Here is an 18,598-nt window from a genome sequence, read left to right on the forward strand (position 1 = left end):
CAAGGCAGGTTGAGCGTGCCTGACAGACTAGAAAGAATAGTAAATACCCCGTTTCTGCAAAATTTGATTGAGTGTGTTAACCACCAGGACTGTAAAAAGTCATCTCCATATTAACTAACGGTGCCTAGTCTTGCATTAAAATCAAACACACATACACAAGTCACTGATCTTGATAGATAAGTCTAACACTACCACATCCAAAATTTCTGGTTACAGGAATCAACCACATTTAATCAAAGGTAGAGACAGCAACGCAAAACACTGGCTACCACCACCTCTGAGCCTTATGGTCACTTCCCGGGCTGAGATCTGAGTCTGGAAACAGTTCTAGAACTATGTCAAAATATAAAAAATCAAAAATAAAATTTAAATTCTAGCATCAAGTTTATTTTGAAAAAGTAAAGACTGTGTATGGTGTCTTAACTTTTGAGTAGTGTCACTTAATATCTTTAGAAGAATACTTTCATATAGCAGTATGATTTAGTCTTGTTAAAAATCTTGTAACAGCAATGAAATACCTGACTCGTGATCTATGCAATACATTAAACTTCTGGGCAGATTTTGTTGGCTTGTAGAGAGTTATCTGAACATCTATTCTCCTTGGCATAGCTTTCGTAATTCACAACTGAGACTGTTCATTTCAAGAAAGGTAAAAACCTTAAGGTCTGAAATAAATATAAATTTCAAAAACCTAATTACAAACTTTAACAATATTCTGAGGTGACATTGTTTTAGGGGAAAATAATCTTTGAGAAAGCAATATTTTAAAAAATCATTTAGAACTACAATATAGAACTATTGTTTTTAAATCTTCCTTGTTGCATACATAAACAAATAAAATTCATAAAGAAGTGCTGCTTGATCACTTAATTGGCCCTTGAGGATCATAATGGTCATGATTCATATTGTGCCCTGGAAAACAGATACATATCATATAAAAATATGTACTAATACAAACTACTTAACTCGTAAAATGTTCTAGGTATAAACTTCAGCTGCTACAAGCTGGCCTAAACACGTAGCCAAGGAGTAGCACTGGACAGTAGGTAATCATAGTAAATAGAAACCTCATCAATGCAGTATTTCATACTGGCGTATTTTAAGCAGCTACCACCTGAAAATTTAAAAGCATTTTTGATATTTAGCTGTGAAAAAGGCTACGTTTAATCCATGTTATGAAAATGAGGAAATTGAAGGAGACAGGTTCTAAGCAAGGAGGAAAAGTTTGCAAGAAGTCAAGCTTTAACTTGTGATTGCCAGACTTCTCTCTCAACCTTAAGACAATTCTCTTTACTTCCTGACAGCGTTACAGAGAAACCAGTCAGCGTCTTTCCAAAGAAATGCAGGATCTAGTGCAAAATTAAACAAGATGTCTTTTAATAGTAACTACAATGGAAAGTTCAATAGCTGTATACAATACTTCACAGATATGTCAGAATCTATAAAAACTCCACACATTGGCAGATTAATGTCAAATTTATGCCTTGAGCCAACAAGGTTGTCCTCTCTTCAGTTCAAAATCTAAATTATCCTCCTTAAGGATTTGCCTTTGGCTATAATTCCAATTTAATATCTTTCTTCATATGGGTTCTTGTGGACTATAGAATTAGTTTAAAACATCTGAATATATTTCTTTTAGGAGACTTTAACATTTCGGAGTCTTCATTTGACCTGCTTCTCTCAACATTATGAAGTGCTGGGGCTATTTAAGACGTTCTGCAGAATAATAGCTTCAAAACAATTTCCATCACCATCATGGGCTAAATGTGGAGCAAGAATAGTTGAATGACAGTTTAGAAAAATCGCTGCCTTAATAGAACGTTCAGGATAATTTGACAAACCCAATATCATAATTACTGTTGCCCCTGTAGCTCTCAAATAATTATGTTTCAGATTTTTCTAAAAAGAGATGTTTAATTAAAGAAGAATCAAGCCATGAATTCATGTATTTGCAAATCAGAGATACATCATCTAGTTCTGCAGTATCTAGTAGAGTCCAAATCCTTTTTTTTTTTCAAAAGAAAAAAAGTAATATTTCCTTTTAATTCTGTTTTGTGGTAATGAATAAGGTATATAATTACTCTGATTCATCCTGTACACTTAACATGAAGTACCCTAGAGCACTTAAAAACAATAATTAATAAAATATCAAGAAAAGAATGAATTAAATGCACAACTAAAAATTAAATCCTTAACTCGATATTAAACATGATCAAGAATTGTGCAGAATTCATCGAGACTTTGTATAACTCACGGTATACAAATGGCTAAGAAACGACTGGTAGTACCTGTACCTCTATACCAACAGCTGTTTATAAAGTTCTTGTTGAACAACTATAAATCATAGTGAAGAACCAAAGAAATGAGACCAAGTAATCCTAAAGAGTAAAATAAACCCATGAGGCAAACCACCAGCATCATATCTCTCTGTGAAACTCCTGTTTTCAGAGAAAGGGTATATAACTCCTTATAATTCTGAAGAAAATTTCGTATCCCTTTCATTTTTTCTTTTTTTTTTTTTCTGCATATAGTTAAGTGGAAAATAAACAGGTGAAATTGAGGATAAATAAATAAATATTTAAAAACAGGAATGAGATTCAAACAACCGTCAACTACTCATTTTTGCCTGTTTTCCCGTCTTTGTTATTCCATGACTAAGTCTGCGCTCTGGAGCAGGGATACAACACCACGCTGCGCACGCCCCGGCTCAGCTTCCTCAGGCACATTCCATCTGCATCCTGACCCCCGGAAAGGTTTGCTCAGTGACACGCAATCCTCATTGCCCAGCCACCTGTAAGAGGCAGGCTCCAGAGCAACACAGACGGGACATTCCTGAGCTGTTTTGGACCAGGAGCCTGAGAGAGCTCGTAAAGAAAAGAATTCACAAAATGAATTTCAATCAATTGGAAATAATACTTTAATCTCCCCTCCCCAGTGCAAATTCACATATATCAGACCTCTCACTTGGGTACGTAATGCTTGGTTTTCTACCTGCAGGTTCACCTGGCAGCCTATTTTGAACAGCGGGACTATGCACAGTTAAATCAAGGATTTAAAGGCAATATTTTACTCTTATATGGGGAATATTTTCCCTATATAAGGTTTACCTTATATACGGTACACACAAGCTTTCTCCTCAGTTTTCACTTGTGACAAAAAAGTCAAGGGGCAAAACCGGAACTGTAAGAAATTAATAGAGCTAAGAGAGTTATGAAGCCAGATAAGACCTACACCAGATGAAGCGTAATAGATGGAAGAAGGCTTATTTCTTCTTTGTGATTCTGTCCATTGAATTTTACAGAAGAGGAAGCACAAAGAGAGCTCAACTGCTGAGTGACTGTTTTGGTTTGTTTACTAGCTCACCATACTCCACCCCACTATGGCTTGATGGCTTTCATTTTATGTTTTGTGTTTTTTTTGTTTTGTGGGGTTTTTTTGTTTGTTTGTTGGGTTTGTTGTTTGTTTGTGGGTTTTTTTTTTTAATCAAGCTTGTATTGAGTGTAAGCTGAAATATCTTGGGTTTTTTTTGAACTTGGTGTAAATCAAAAATAATATCACTAAAGTTCAGTAGATAGGTTAGGGAAAAAAAAAAAAATCATTTAGTCAGACTTCAGTTCACCGGGCAGGCATTTCCCTGGATAAAATCAACAGCTATAGCCAAAAGCGTCTGTGAAATAATAATTTCTCCAAATTTTTTCTTTAAAGATCTGTCAGTTCTAATCAAATAACACCGAACTCTGATATGCTGTTGTAAATACTCTTGGACTAAATTCCACTCAGCGTTGTTTGTTCTAAAACATCCATTCTTCATTAATATTCCACCCAACCTTAAACATGCTTTGGGCAAAGGCAGAGAAAAAGGATAAAGATAAGACTTTCTGCACTTGTGACTCAATGCTACAGTAACTGCAGATAGTATGGCTGAGCAGACACTTTCAGATCAACTTTGATTTCAGCCACAAAGCCCCAGTACCAGTGTAATGAATGAAATGTCCATTTAACTTTTAGACCTAGCAGCTCTCTGAATAGGAAAGTGCACAGTTCAGTAGGCTATTAACTAACCCGTGAAACGATGCTCATTATACAGACAAAGCGTTACTTCTTTTGGAAAATGAGCAGGTCACCAACAACTACCTTGATCACATACACCCAGAAATTAGGACGGATATTTTGTGTTCACATCTGATTAGCATTTGAGACCCCTTTTCTCTAAACAATTCCCATAGGACTGCATGTGCCAAATTCCTACCATAGCTTGAGCTATTATACAAAGACCTAAGAATGTTCATTTCACTTAGCTCTGTCTTAGGTCTACCAACAGTGCTGAAGCCAACAGTCTTTTTCCTAGACTATTAAATGACTTTCAGAAACAAAAAAAGGAACATTTTGAAGTTGAAATCGAGCATTAAATCGCTTACAATGAAGAACTGTTAGAATAAATAACCAGCCACAGGTTTGTCTCTGAGGTATTTCATAAAACCTCAAGCCTATGTAGATCAGTTGCAACAAAACACTATTCATCATTAACACAATGAAAAACAAAGTCTGTGGATCTTACTGAAGGGTTTGGATAGTTTGAGGTGCTAGTAAGGAAAGGAGAAAACACTCCATGCTAAAGAGGAATTAAACCAAAATTCAACAGAGGGAGAAGGTGCATTTGGATTATCTACTGTAGCTTCCTAACTCAGGTGGCACCTAATTAATACATATGTGATCCAGAACAGGAATTCACAGGAACACTTCATAGCCATTGGAAAGCACACCAGACAAAGCTATTAACTACCCTCTCCATGGAAGTCCTATGTGTTACAGGTACATTCTTAATCTTCTAAGTGAGTTAATCCAAGATATTAGGTATAGTGATGCGGTTTGAGGGATGCATTTGAGTGGGGCAAAACTCGGTGCAGCAATAAGTACCTTGGTGCCTTTGCAATTCCAAGGGCATGAGTTCACATCTGAGTATGCAAAAGTAACAGAACCGAAACAACACTCTTTTTTTGACATAATAACAACTATTACTGCCTCTGTCTACAAGGGGACCTGGGATAGAGCTATCCTGCATCTCTTGGTTATTGCACAGAAAAGGAATGCAAGAGCTCTGCTGGAGTGAACAGTCAGCTCCTAAGGACACTTTCCTGGGAATCAGGGTTCCCTCAGTTTAGCCTTTATATTCATTGTAGTTTTATACATTTATCCAAAGGCTGTAATACAAAATAGACAACTTATCCTTTAAGTAAGAACTAGAGCCCAAAACTCCATCTCTTCCTCACTACCCAGGAAAAAACGTTATAAGGAAAGCCAATAATTGCTTTGAACACGCTACTGCAACGGTCTGGACAAGCTACTGTCACCAAAATGTGTTTTAAAGTAAACAAATAGAAGACTGGGAACATCTGGGAACAAAGGACTTAGAATGGGAGATTCTGTTCTGTGAGGCAAAGACCCAAGGAAGGGTTTTTCATCATAATCTGGCCAGTTTTGTGGCACACTTATCAGTTGGAGAGAAAACATAATCCTGGAACCCAAATCTCTCAAGGTTCTGCCATGAAGGCATGGGTGGGATTATGAGGGAATGTAATTATCTGAACACTGAGAAAAAAGCCATTGGTTAGAGGGACTGCCAGCACCACATTTTCTGTTTAGCAAGTTCCTGAAAGTTAGGAGGAAAGTTCATATCCTTACGTGCTTTGAAGTCTCTGTCCTTTTTTTCATCCCGCTCCCTAGAGACACATGCTGGCTAATCCTCCTTCCCCTTTGGAATAGTGATCGCCCAAAACTATGTGCCCGCGCAGGTATGAGCAGACTGGAAGAAGCAAGATTTCATAAGAGGCATTCCCTTCCACCTCTAATCTCATGTTAGCCACATAAAACTAGGGGAAAACCATTCATTCCTATTCTATCAGCTAAATGTTGGGATCACCACTTGGATTGCTTGACACAATCACTGCAACCTGAGTTGGCAGCTCTGAACTGCAGCTAAATGCCTAAAAGGGGGAGTGAGAAAGGAGGTGTTATGTACAAGAAATGACTTTGCTTCTATATACAGCACTTAAAAACTTTCTACATGAATATATTCTCTATAGTTCTCATCAGTTTTGAAAAAAATGGAGAGATTTCCTAGGACAGCTGTCAGAACACCAGTCTTACAGTGTGAGCCTCAAAGAGTACAAGATACCCAGTTTACCAGAACAGAAGTTGAAAGGTGCCTTGACTACCATATATAAATTTTTAGTAGTCATAGGAGCGTTAAAATTGTCATAGTCTAAAGACATGGAAGATGGAAGACTTGCAGATCAAGGCAATAACTTCATTAGGCCGAGTTGAACAGCCAGAAGAGGTGCGCAAGCTTCTGTGCGCGTAGGATTTTCAACAGGTCACTGCAAATCATTAGATTTTCATAGATACTGTTCAGAAAACACATCTGAAAAAGGGAGACTTTTCAGTCTTAATGACAAAGGCATAGCAAAAGGAAGACTGGCAGCTGAAATTAGACAAATTCAACCTTTCCACAACATTGCAATTTCCTAGCACTAAGGGTAATTAAATATTGGAACGGCTTACCAGGGGAGCTGGTGGACTCGCCATTGCTTGGAGCTTTAGGACGAGATTAGATATCATTGTAAAAGAGATGCTTTAATCCAGCTTCTGGAAGTTCTCAACATGCCCATAACACTTGCAGCTCTGCATTAAGACAATGACTATAATCAAATCTCATACTTTAGGGTTTCAGCTGATCAACTGCAAGGGTTATAAAAATTTTCTTTTTCCTTTCACATAAAAACCAGACAGATGCTTTGGTGTGGTTTATATTCTGATCTGTCTCTGAAGTAGCAGAGATTGCCCACATCTACAGAATACACAGCGGGAGCTGATGCAGTGGCCAGTGGTGATAGGGAAAATACTTTTTCTTAGCCTAAAATTCACCAAGCAGTCGTATCCTAAAGTGAGCTCACCTGGAATTTGGATGCAAACCACCTGTGACTTGTGGGATTAGGTCAATGCAGAACCAGGTTTGATCTGCACGCCCAGCTAAGGGCCTGGCATCAGCACCCACTCAGCATTGCACCATCACACCCACCTGGGTTTTGGAAAAGAGCTGTTTCACGCTCTGCTGCTGAGCCCTGGCCAAGGGTCAAATGAAGAACTATTGGATCCCCACACCCTTAGAGGCCTCGTTAATGAGTTTTGCTGGATTAGCTCGAAGGGAGCGCTTTTCCCAAGGTGAGATAAATAGAAATCTCAATTGAGTCTGTTTTGTGTTTGTTCAGCGTGAGATCCAAATCACCTGTTAATACACTAAGATCATCTGGACCTATCTCATCTAATTAACTAATTGTTATTGAAGAAGCAGAAGTAACACCTTGATCTTTTCTGTCTCCTGAAAATTAACATGCTTTAGCCTAACTAGAGTTATCATATTTACACACAGGTATCAAGATGGATTTAGCGTTCTGTGTTTTCCAATATAACTAGATACACACGCATCCCTTTTGATGTTTAATTTAGCCACATCTATAACATTACAATCTACACCATTTTAGCAGAATACTGTCATGACTTAATTATTAAATGTAAGTAAAGCTGAAGACAAGACATGACATTCTGCTGCTTTTACAGTTTTTTGTGAAAAGAGTATGTCTCAACTCTGTCAAATAAAGCATAAAACGAGAAATGGTTCCTCTAGTGATTTCTGTGAGCCGCACAGTGGCATGTCCATATTGTGAGCCTCCAAATAAAGATCTATTTAAGTCAAGACCACGTTCCCAGGTTTTTATTTTTCTCAGCTACCTATACTATTCACCTACATCCCTTTGGCAGTGAGTTAGATTCAAAGATATTCCTGTCTGTGCTAAATAATGGGCCATTTGATGGGAGTTGTGCACAGCCACACCTGGAATGTAACGGGGGCATATAATTCACCTGTCCTGCAATTAAGCACTTTTCCCATGCAGAATAAGGATGATTTCTCTTCACCATAATTCTGAGGCATACATATTAATATAAGGCTCTGTTCTCAGTATCGGTCATTATCATTATGTTAAGATGGCCATATTCAAAAGTAAGAATGGGACACACCACGACAGCACTATCTAGTAACAGCAAATACTCATGTAGAAACAAAAGCAGACTCAATTTTTAAAAAAGAGGAAAAAAAAAAAGAGAAACACAAATACTGTTTGTCTCAATGTGTAACTTGGTGACACATGCATATATTTGACAGCAATCACAAAGACCATATTTACAAGATGGCACTATTAAGCAGTACATTATTCCACTCCAACCAAAGCAGACTACTCAGAATAAGAGTTTCCTCATCCCTTATCATGGGATGCAAATGGCAAAATCTTAGAGTCTTCCGACTTCTCAAACAGATATGACTCGCTCTGCTGCTGTGTTTGAGTACAAATAGCTCTGAAAGACTCTGTACCTGGATCTGCTCCACACTGCACACAAATTTCATGATGATGAAGTTCCAATCTTTTTTTGCCCATTTGTTCTACTGAGATTCTTACAGCATACCTAATGCCCACAATGCAGGAATGCTTGGAAAACCTCAAATAAACCCCCTGTTCCATGATTTTTAAATAAAATTATTTTAAACAAAAACTGAAGGAGGAATATTATATTACGCAGAGCCACATTAGAAGCCAATTACACAATAAAGACTAATATTGTTCTAATGGTAAACATCATCACAATTCTGACTAAATCTCTTTGGGATACAAAAACTATGCCTTAGTTTTCACAACCTATTGATTTGAAGGATTATTCGAGAGAATTTTGAGTACAGGAAGCATCGACACATTTGCAGCAGAGATCTACCCTATCACACAGAGTGCTCATTTATATTCCTCCCGTGCCAGTTCACGTGCTCACTGAGTATCAAATTTGCTGCTCTTGTGTTTCTGCTAAAAAATTCCCAACTCAAAATGTTTGAATCGTTAAATATTTATAGTTGTAAGATTCTAAAATTTTTAATTGAGTGGACTATTTTTGAAGTTAATTTCCACACAGCATAAAAAATGGATACGTACAGTAGAATACAGAGAATTAACATAATTGTGTTCTCAGCCTTTCTTGATTCCCTGCTGAAAATGATGTTCTTACTGTTCAAAACCTGTTTCCTATGCATTTCTAGTAAGAGAACTGGAAACTCAGTGTTGGATTTCTTGAATCTTAGCTTTCCTTAAACACTTCCAGGTATTTTTTTCCTTCCTTTCAGAATCATGTGCAAGTTTCAATTAACTTAAAGTCTTTTCATTGGAATTTGCTATTTTGGATTAATGCTTCTCCTCCCTTGGTTTGCTTAATATTAAAGATGCTACAGTTAACATTTAAAGCAGATTTTCAATTCTATTCTTTAAACTAGTGCATATAATAGCTACCTCTTCTTAATTTTTCTGAAACCAAAAAACACCCTAACAGTACAATTTTGACATGTAACAAAATCCTGTCAGAAGCATACCAATTACATTTTATACCCCCCCAAAAGAAAACTCAATAAACTCAATATAAAACAGACAAATAACATAATCTAATCTAACTGTTCACTTTACCTTGAAATGCATGCCCTGTTAGAGAATCCAAATCTGAAATTAAAACAGTGAAAAAATAATCTTTAACACTAATATTAAAAAAGCAAACAAAAAAACCCCCCAAAAACCTGGCACCAAATATCACATTATCACCAACATCAATTTTTAATCTTTTTTATATATACACATATATATATATATGAAAAGCAAAAACAGAACGCTCAGTATTACATTAAGGATTTTCCCTCTTCATAGTTTTGTAAAGATGTAAAATAGGATCTAAAGATGAAAGTCTTGAGCACTATGAGAAGCTTATTTGCTTTACTGTTTACGACAGACATACCACAATTAAACAGGAATTTTACAATATCTTTTAACGAACGTCCACTTTCAGAAGCTTGTATCTTGAGTATAAGCATTTGTTCTGAGGTTGTACATAAGAACAATAATCAGAAATCTGCAGAATGTTTTTTCGATTATACCATTTTAAAAATAAGATTATCTTCATCATAACAAATAACATAACTAATTTTCCCTACCCTGGTGTTCATTCTTCCATTTTATTTTTTTTTTCAAAAATTAGCTGCTTTAAAAAAGAAATTGAGCTGGAAGTATTCCTGCTGACACCAAAAAGCATAAATTAGGGCTTCACTAGTTGACTCCCATCTGAAGAGAGAGCAGAGAAGCGCACCGGTGGCACTGGTGGCACCAGAATGACCCCTCCCCAGCTTGCACTGGGACCAGCATTCAGAACGTCATCTTCGCAGTGCACTGCCCCACCTTTGGAAATTCTGTTTTCTTAACAGAAACGTATTTAGTAACTTTGAGGAGTTACACTCAGAGATTCACTTGTAAACGTATGGCTGGAACTAAAAGAGTAGGCAGCTCTGATAAAGTATGGTCACAACATCATCTCCCAAGTGGGACGGCAGAAGGACGCAGTAGCTACATTGTCTTGGACAAGCACAACAGGCAGATTGTGGCTGACCAATTTACCCTGATACGTGTACACGTGAGCTCACTTGGCATTTATAGGAATTGAATGTATTTATTAGCAGTGCCTGGGAAAAGGCAGTTGGGCAATCTAGGCACTTTATTAGAAACTTATAGTACCGTTTTTAAACTACTTCATCTTAAAAAAGGATTTTGTTTCCCGATTGCAACATTCAACAGATACAAGACTCTAGGTTAAAGGTTTAGGCGACAGAAGTCCTGAACTTCTTGTGATACAGTAACCGATTCTAAAAGTTATTGGGAAAATATTTACCAATGAACTCCTGGATATACATCTTCTCCTAGTGGTAGACAGGAGGAAAGTGTGCTTGGCTTTAATAATTTATAACTGTTTAAATGAGATAAATTTCCTGAGGACTGAGAACATGCTTAATGTTGTAAGTGAATGTGGGAGAAAAACAACCCAAAACGTGATAAATGTACTAGAGAGAACTGCTTTCCGAAATCCAAGATAGTGAACACAATGCATTACCTAACACTTCCAGTATGTGGGGTCTCAAGCTTTATCATACCAAACTTTATCATAAACTACAGCAGAAAGAAAAACTAATCTCAGCATTTTTCCTTCCAGAGCCTGAGAGACAAAAGAATGTTGTTGCCCCCTAGGAGCCAATAAAAATCCCACCAAAACCAGATTATGCATAAATGGAGTATCTAGCTATGCAGTGACTGCTCTCTGAAAGCGCAGAGACTGGATGCAGCAACATGCAAATCTGGATCATCCCAAAAAAAGGTGTCATTCTTGAATTGCACAAACCACCGTCGCTGTGCACGTGCTGTGGCTGCACATCCTGCCACAGCGATAATATGTTTGAAAACATCTGTTCTATGTCATTTTATTATTATTGAAGTATCCTGATGCAAAACCTTAACATCCAAGAAAAGGAACGGGCAAAAAAAATTAGAAAGTCTTCTTCCTATAGCAGTGGAACAATATCTACTCAGACACGGGGATTTAAAAGAAAAAAACCAACAACCCAAACCAAAAAAGCGTGAGTTGTTTCTGAAAAATGCATGTACGTATTGTGACTTGCAGCAGAAATTGCTATTCAGAAATGCTATTCTGAAACTGATTCAGATAACTTAATGCAAATTAATTAGGAACTTGTCCCAGCATAAAACAGCACTACTTTGTAACACGCCGTGTTAAGCTAATGTTGTAAATTGTGGATGTGTTTATTTTCTTACATGTTGACCTACACTAACTGAAAACAAGGCAGTTTGTCACCCGAGCACATGTGTCCTGTGTGAACTGTTAAATAAAATCAGACCTACTTTGCTAGCTGAAACCAGAAGAGTTTATGGTATATTGAACCCACAAATCATGATCCACATGCCCCAATTCCATCATTACATTTCACAAAGAATGATATGAGCTGACACCGCATAGGCAGGCAATGTAAAGTTTCCCATATAAAGATAAATACAGTGTGCAGCATTTCCCTGCTAGACTACAATACACGCAATTACTGCAGTTATAATGGAACGAAACCTTTGCCGTGACTGAAACAAGCAGGGCATTCAGTCTCTGCCATAAGATTTCTTCTACTCTTCTACGGACTCCAAGGGCAGGAGGAAAATCAACATTTCCTGTTATTGTTCAGAAGACTTTGCAGTTTCTTGGACTGATTTTCAATTAAGTAAGCCTGGTCAGGTGGAATCCAATTTTCCTCTATTACATTTAGTTAATGAATTGCCCTGATTTGGCACCATGCACTTCTATTTTCATACATAAGACTTTCTAAGCAAAGAGCAGGAATATGAGATGAAAGTGGAGTACATACAAATGAAACACATTTCCACCCCCTTTTTAAGGCAAAATGGCTAGCATGTCCACAGCACCAATTAGCAATCAGTTATATTCATGCAATCCATACCTGATTCATACTCTAAGCCATTGATTTAAGCAGAAAAAATGGTGATTCGATGGTAAAGCCTACTTCAAGTTATATTTCATAGCACGATTTTTAAAAAGGGGAAAGAGGATGTACTTCTCAGCAGGCAGTATCTCTGGTACACCACATTCATTTCATTAGCTCAGTGCAGAACAGATGTTGGAGATGGTACAAGCTTTTCATGCCAATAAGCTAATTGTTTTTTCCTAGCGCTGATTAGCAAAGATGGAGTCCTGTCTCTATCTTGCCTCCAGGGCTCTGTTCCTCCTGTTTTAAAACCAGCGTACACCGCACAATCCAGTACGCAACCTCTGCCTTCCACTGGCATGGCACTCCTAGTGCTGTGCTTCCAGTCAAATACCAAAGCACGCTATAGCTGCCGCTGGCATGCGTTGGCAGAGCACCAGCGCCGAATGATTTTTACAGTGCAGGGGAGCACATATTTCAGATGCAGAGCACACTGAAGTCATTTAACATTAAGGGCTCTCCATGGCATTGACAGCGAGATGATGAAATACCAAACCATCTCTGGGAGCTGATACCTGCTTAGAAAGGTTAGGAGAAGCTAAATGAATGCTAAATCACAGTCTTTTGAAAATACAAGCTTTCTTCCTGCTTCTAAGTGTTTAATAGATATTGCCAGCAGGAGATGGGTGTCTCTGCTTTGCTAAACTTCCACAGTTAGACTCGATCTTATTTCACTAAAAACCCATAACTGGGCAGCAGAACTCAGGAGTCATTGTGGATGTGCACAACACCCGGACCATGAATTCTGCAAAGCTCACTTCTTCTTTAACCAAGAAGAGAGGAGTGATGTCCAACCTCTCATAAATTTGGTAATAGGAAGGGAGAGAAATAAAAAGGCTGGTCACAAAGAAGAAAGTAAAGAACTGACATATAGCTGCGGTGGCTGAAGCTGTGAGATGGCTTTCATTAACCAGAAGTTACAAATGTAGTTTTGACAATCAGGTCAGTGAAAACTATTGGCATATAACTTCCAGGATTGGATTTAGATTGTGAGTTTGGCTGCATCCAGATTTGGGGTTTAATTTGCTACCACCCAAAACTAAAGCCAGAGGCTAAACTAGAAGTAGGTAAGCAGTTCTTTGCATTAGCCTCTAGAGGGGGAAAGTTTCCTTCAGCTTTGGAAATTACGTGCATTATTCACTAAAAAGCTGTTTTTGCAGTAGAGACGGCTCTCACACAGTCTTGTTGCCTAGACTTGGCTCTACACCATTTATCATTCCCCTGCCACTGTGCCCCTAACCTACTGCAATAAAACTGTTTTCAGGCTCTTTCTTATTTTCGTTGATATATTATTGCATTCATTTGCCACCAATCCTGTTAACAGCAAAATTATCATTTTAATGGGAAAGTAAACCTTTTCCGTGAGAATTTCCCCGATGAGAAGAAAAAAAGAGCTAGCATAAAGGTTGCACTCAGGAATTCATAATAGTACAATCACAAGCGTACAAACCCACTGCTGACTTGCACTGGTTGTTGGAACTGATTTTTACTACTGGAGATAATTCAAAGAAAAAAAAAGGTGAACAGTTAGTTATGAAGACTTAACAATATGAAATTACAAAGCCTATTTGTTTCTCTGATTCAATTTAATACCATAAACCTATTGGTGAAAAACTGCATCATATTGAGACAGGTAGATCACATCTACAGTGTTAACCAGGGTTCCATTCTGCCAGCTTTCTTTTCCGTAAAATCATTAAGAGTGGGATTCAAATTTACTTTTCTTCAGTAGAGATGTCTACGTGTAAGCAAGGTGTCTGAGCTTCCATTAGCTCCAATGAAGTAGTAGTTGAAACTGCATCAGCTAATTACACCAAAAAGTAGAAATCAAACCTGGTCAGGTGAATAGCTAGAATGGCTCTTTCCATTGACAAGATCTCTAATAACTGTAGTAGGAGCTCAGACCTACATAACCTATAGCGTAGGTGTTTGGAGCTGAATCTCACCATGAAAGGAAAATTTTAAGGAAAAGAATCTACATAAGTGGATGCGGATCTGAGAAAGTCACAAGAATAATGTGGGAATGATTTAGGCATGGAATATTAGTTGTCAGTTGTTGGTAAATCTGATAGCCTCAGATCTCTGAAATGGTTAGTTAAAATAGGTCCTAGACAAAAATAAACTTTGTCCTGTCAGCCTCTAGTGCAAAAACTCGGTGGTGACTTTCTCCACTCCCTTAAAATCATAGGGTACTTACATAGGATGATGCTTGCAGCCTTATATTTTGCCTTGTGATTTAATGTTATTCCAGCAAGAACTTGGACAATGGGTGCAAACTGAAACACAGAAGGGTCCATCTGAACACCAGGAAACACTTTTTTCCACTGTGAGGGTCACTGAGCACTGGCTGTGGAGCCTCCTTCCCTGTAGATATTCAAAAGCCACCTGGACATGGTCCTGGAGCACCCTGCAGTGGGGGTGGAGCAGGTGACCTCCACCACTGTGTGATTCGAGATAATACCAATTGTTGAAACAACCCGAGGGCTGCATATGGCTGCAGTGTTGACAGCCCAGGACAAAGAAATGCATTTTTCTTGATGAGGGGACTGAATTGAGGGAGAAAGATCACAAGAAATTATCGATTAGGAGAGCATTTATTAACAAGGCTGCTCTTATTAATGGAATCCACCTGTTAATAGCTGGTAACTGTTCACACTGCCCAGGCATGTCTGCTCACACAGCTCACTCTTGCGCTTGCACACTCACAGTTACTCGCTAGTGGAGGGCTGGGAGCCCAGCCCCAGCTGTTTGTGCAGAGGCGCAGGGCCATAACAGCCCACAGGGGCTCTTAGGTGGCTGTCCAGAAAGTCCCTCAAAGGGTCCTTCATTTCACCAGGTGTGTATGTAACCCTGCAGCCTGGCCGCACGGAGCAGCAGCACCCTCTTGAATGCAGTCCCATGTACACAACTGGCTGCTGATGCCGGTCTGGGCAGGTGCCCAGGTGTGGCCAACTTTGGTGCCCCAAGTTTATCAGTTCTTGCAGAGCCAGCCAGAGTGCCGGTCTCAGGAGCTTATCAGTGCCTGGGAGACTGCTGCACGCCGCTCTCTCTGCAGCCTGCTGTATCCTCATAACTTTCTCCATCCCTACACCGAGGTACCTATAGAAATCACTCACGCAAGCTCACGCTGAAGGCACTTCTATGCAATGCAGCATGTCCCTTGCTACGTGATATGCTGTAGCAGAAGAAGCTAGCGGGATACTTAAAATCCTGTTATTCCAGATGCAGATTTATCCTTATGTAGTAGTTGTGATAATCACAAGAGCTAGTAATACTAACAAATGTACATTACCATTAAAAGATTCTATTCAAAGCAGCATGATAAAGGAAGAAAATACACTTCCAGGTTTATTGAAGTGTCTTGGAAAAACAAAAAGCTCTTTTAAGGTACAGTTAATTTTTTGGCATCCCCTTCCCCTGGATAGCAATTATTAATGAAATGTATTGCCCTTAGTTTCCTTAGACTAATTCCATTTCTGTGTTCCTGAAGCTGTATTTATTAGGCCTTTTGGGTTAAAATGTCACCACCCTCTCTAATAGAATATTCAGAATACACAAGTTCGTATTACATTAAAAAAATTATAAAAACTTTAGATTATATAAAAAAAAATATTTGGGAATTGGACAGAGTTGATTGTAAACGAATCCTCGAGGCCTAGTTTGACCTGACTGAGCCCCTTTAGTAGGTTCATAGTGGGTAACATACTTCAGAGTAGAAAAAACTAGGATATACTGACCCTGGCCAGCTTAACTGGATCATGGTCTGCTTCTCTTCCTCCACAACTTATGTTTTCCTCATTTCTTTACTCTGTCTCACTTTAAAAAAACTAAAGAAAAGTAAAGCTAAAAAAAACCCTAAAGAAAAACAATGACCAATTAAAAATAAAAAAACCCAAAGCCAGCTTCCTTACGTTTTGAAAGCCATCATTAATCCATTTTCTCCTTCTACTGCTCTCAAGCAAGCTGCCTGCTTCATCCTTCCTAGTATAATCATGGCCTCAGGACTGGTTTATCCAAACTCAATACAGGGGGTTTAAATAACATCTTAAAATACGTTGTAGCACCCACAGCTGCATACAGCCATCTCAAGATCAGAACATTAATGCTTTCCAAAGTAGCTCTCATCAGGAAACTTAAAGTACATTACGGCTTAAATCCTCGCCCCGGTTTCTGGCAGTGATGGATGCTGCGCTGACAGCGGCAGCAGCACCTACTCTGCTTGAGTGCAGAGAGACTTTATTTAGGCAGCAGTCACTGGCACTTTGATAGCAGTGATGGAGGACAACTATCATCAGTGGGAGGTGTACTGTAATTTGGCAGCCCCTGCGGCTCACCACAGCCGTACTGCCCTGCACTGAGCCAGGATTTCCCAGAGGACTGCCACAGGCAGCACGTGCTGTCCTCGCCACGTGTCACAATCCCAGCACCTTGCGGAAGGCACCCTGTAAACCCAGGCACACCGTAACCGAGAACGCTACAGCTCCTAAATCCCACTCGAGTTCAGAGTGTACGTATGTAAAACAAACTCACACTTATAAGTGAAACAGTTTCTCAGAAACATCAGTACAAACATTATTCACACCTTCCCCAGGGAATTCCTCTTGTGCAGCTGGTTTAGCCATGAAAGAGGTGAAAGAACTAATTTCCTAATGTACTTCAACTTCTTAGCATGTCTGCAAAGTTCAGGGGCACTTCTGAAATGATGCGTGGCTGATCGCTGAACAAGCAACACCTTACATTTAAAACTTTCTAGATAGTTTTAATTCTAACTGGTTGGGGTTTTTTTAAGGACATTTGTAAATCTATTCCAGTCCTGTCAGAACTAAGGCCTGCACATATCCAGGATCTGTGGACCTGTGGTTAGTACAGTACGATTCCTGAGCTAATAACCTAAAGCTTTAACTTTGGGTCAGAGCTGATTTCTATCCTGCTGGCTCAGAAGGCAAGTATAACTCTGTCTGAAGGACACCGTACAGAAACAACACAGTTTCCAAGTTAAGGAGATGGCTAACACAGACGGCCATGGGCTATTTATACTTATTTAACCTCTGAAAAATTGCTATTTGTAGGTGGAGTTTCAATATCTGACAGCAAATAACTGGTTGGTTTTTGAGAGTCTAGTTGAATCTGACCTATTCATTCAGTCACGCTCTCATCCCATATGTAAAGTTAAAACTTAAATTTATTTTGCATTAACATGAAGCATATATATTCTATGACTCAGGAGAAGCAATGACACAATACACATCATGATATGGTGATATCATGACTCTCAGAAATATCAAGCTATCAAATCTTCCAGACCCGAAAACCATAGAATAGATGAAGTAAAAACACGCTAAATAAAAATCAACCTGTTTATGTAATTTTGAGACATTTGTGAAATGTTCTGGTGAAATTCTGGAGGCAGGCCCTGGGCAAGTGAGGACTCTCAAACAGAGGTTTAATAATACTACACCAAAAAATAAAATTAAAAATCAGTTTCCTGAAGAGTGAACTGCAAAATAATGTATCTGCTCAGTTTTATTGCAGTCCCTTTCAAAATCTGGTTTCTGCATGAGAAAGGTAAGAAAACTTGTGAAATTCAACTGTTCCACTTTATGCCGCTATTCATGTCAAACACTATGACATGTCTTTTGAAAGCTGCTTCTTCCTGTTGTCAGATTCTTTCAGTTTATCTCATTCTTTCTCTTGTTCTGGAAATGCCTCTTCTCTCACACTTTTGCTGTTGTTTCGTGACTTTGCTTTTTCCTTGAATGTATATAAATATAAGCTCTTGAATCAGCAGGCTTTTCTAAACACAAGATAATTTTCTCTCATTTTCACCTCAGCATCAACTTCCCTTCCTCTAACTCACGTCAGGTTGCTTTCAGGTTTGTGCTCAGTTTGATCTGGTCTTTCATATATCATTCATTACCTTCTGCTGGCCAAGCCACAGTATTTTTTTGTATTCATTCCCCTGTCTTTTTTTCCTTTTATCAGATAAAACCGACCACTTATTATTAAGCAATCTTTCAAGCCTTTGATGCCCTGCCTGGTTTCAGAGAGACTAAATAACTATGTTTATGCATTGACATGTAAAGTACCAAGTTGAGCTTTATATGACAAAGCTGACTCAGTGACTTA

At 38.6% G+C, this 18,598-nt stretch overlaps 1 protein-coding gene across 35 annotated transcripts in view; it reads right to left on the minus strand.

Moving 5' to 3' along the window:
- The window catches only part of DLGAP2 (DLG associated protein 2), a 480,112-nt gene that overhangs the window by 168,687 nt on the left and 292,827 nt on the right, over positions 1-18,598 (minus strand). For 17 of the 35 annotated variants that reach the window (XM_074581682.1, XM_074581681.1, XM_074581674.1 and 14 more), the window contains one exon: positions 9,558-9,590. The exons of 13 other annotated variants lie outside the window; for them this stretch is intronic. In XM_074581682.1, the coding sequence (XP_074437783.1) occupies positions 9,558-9,590 (33 nt within the window). Of the gene's footprint in view, positions 1-6,561; positions 6,682-9,557; positions 9,591-18,598 lie in introns of all 35 variants that reach the window. 5 more of the 35 variants (XM_074581699.1, XM_074581696.1, XM_074581687.1 and 2 more) reach the window with 1 other exon arrangement.

The sequence above is a fragment of the Larus michahellis genome, chromosome 3 (genome assembly GCF_964199755.1).
Source record: "Larus michahellis chromosome 3, bLarMic1.1, whole genome shotgun sequence".
Lineage (NCBI taxonomy): Eukaryota > Metazoa > Chordata > Aves > Charadriiformes > Laridae > Larus > Larus michahellis.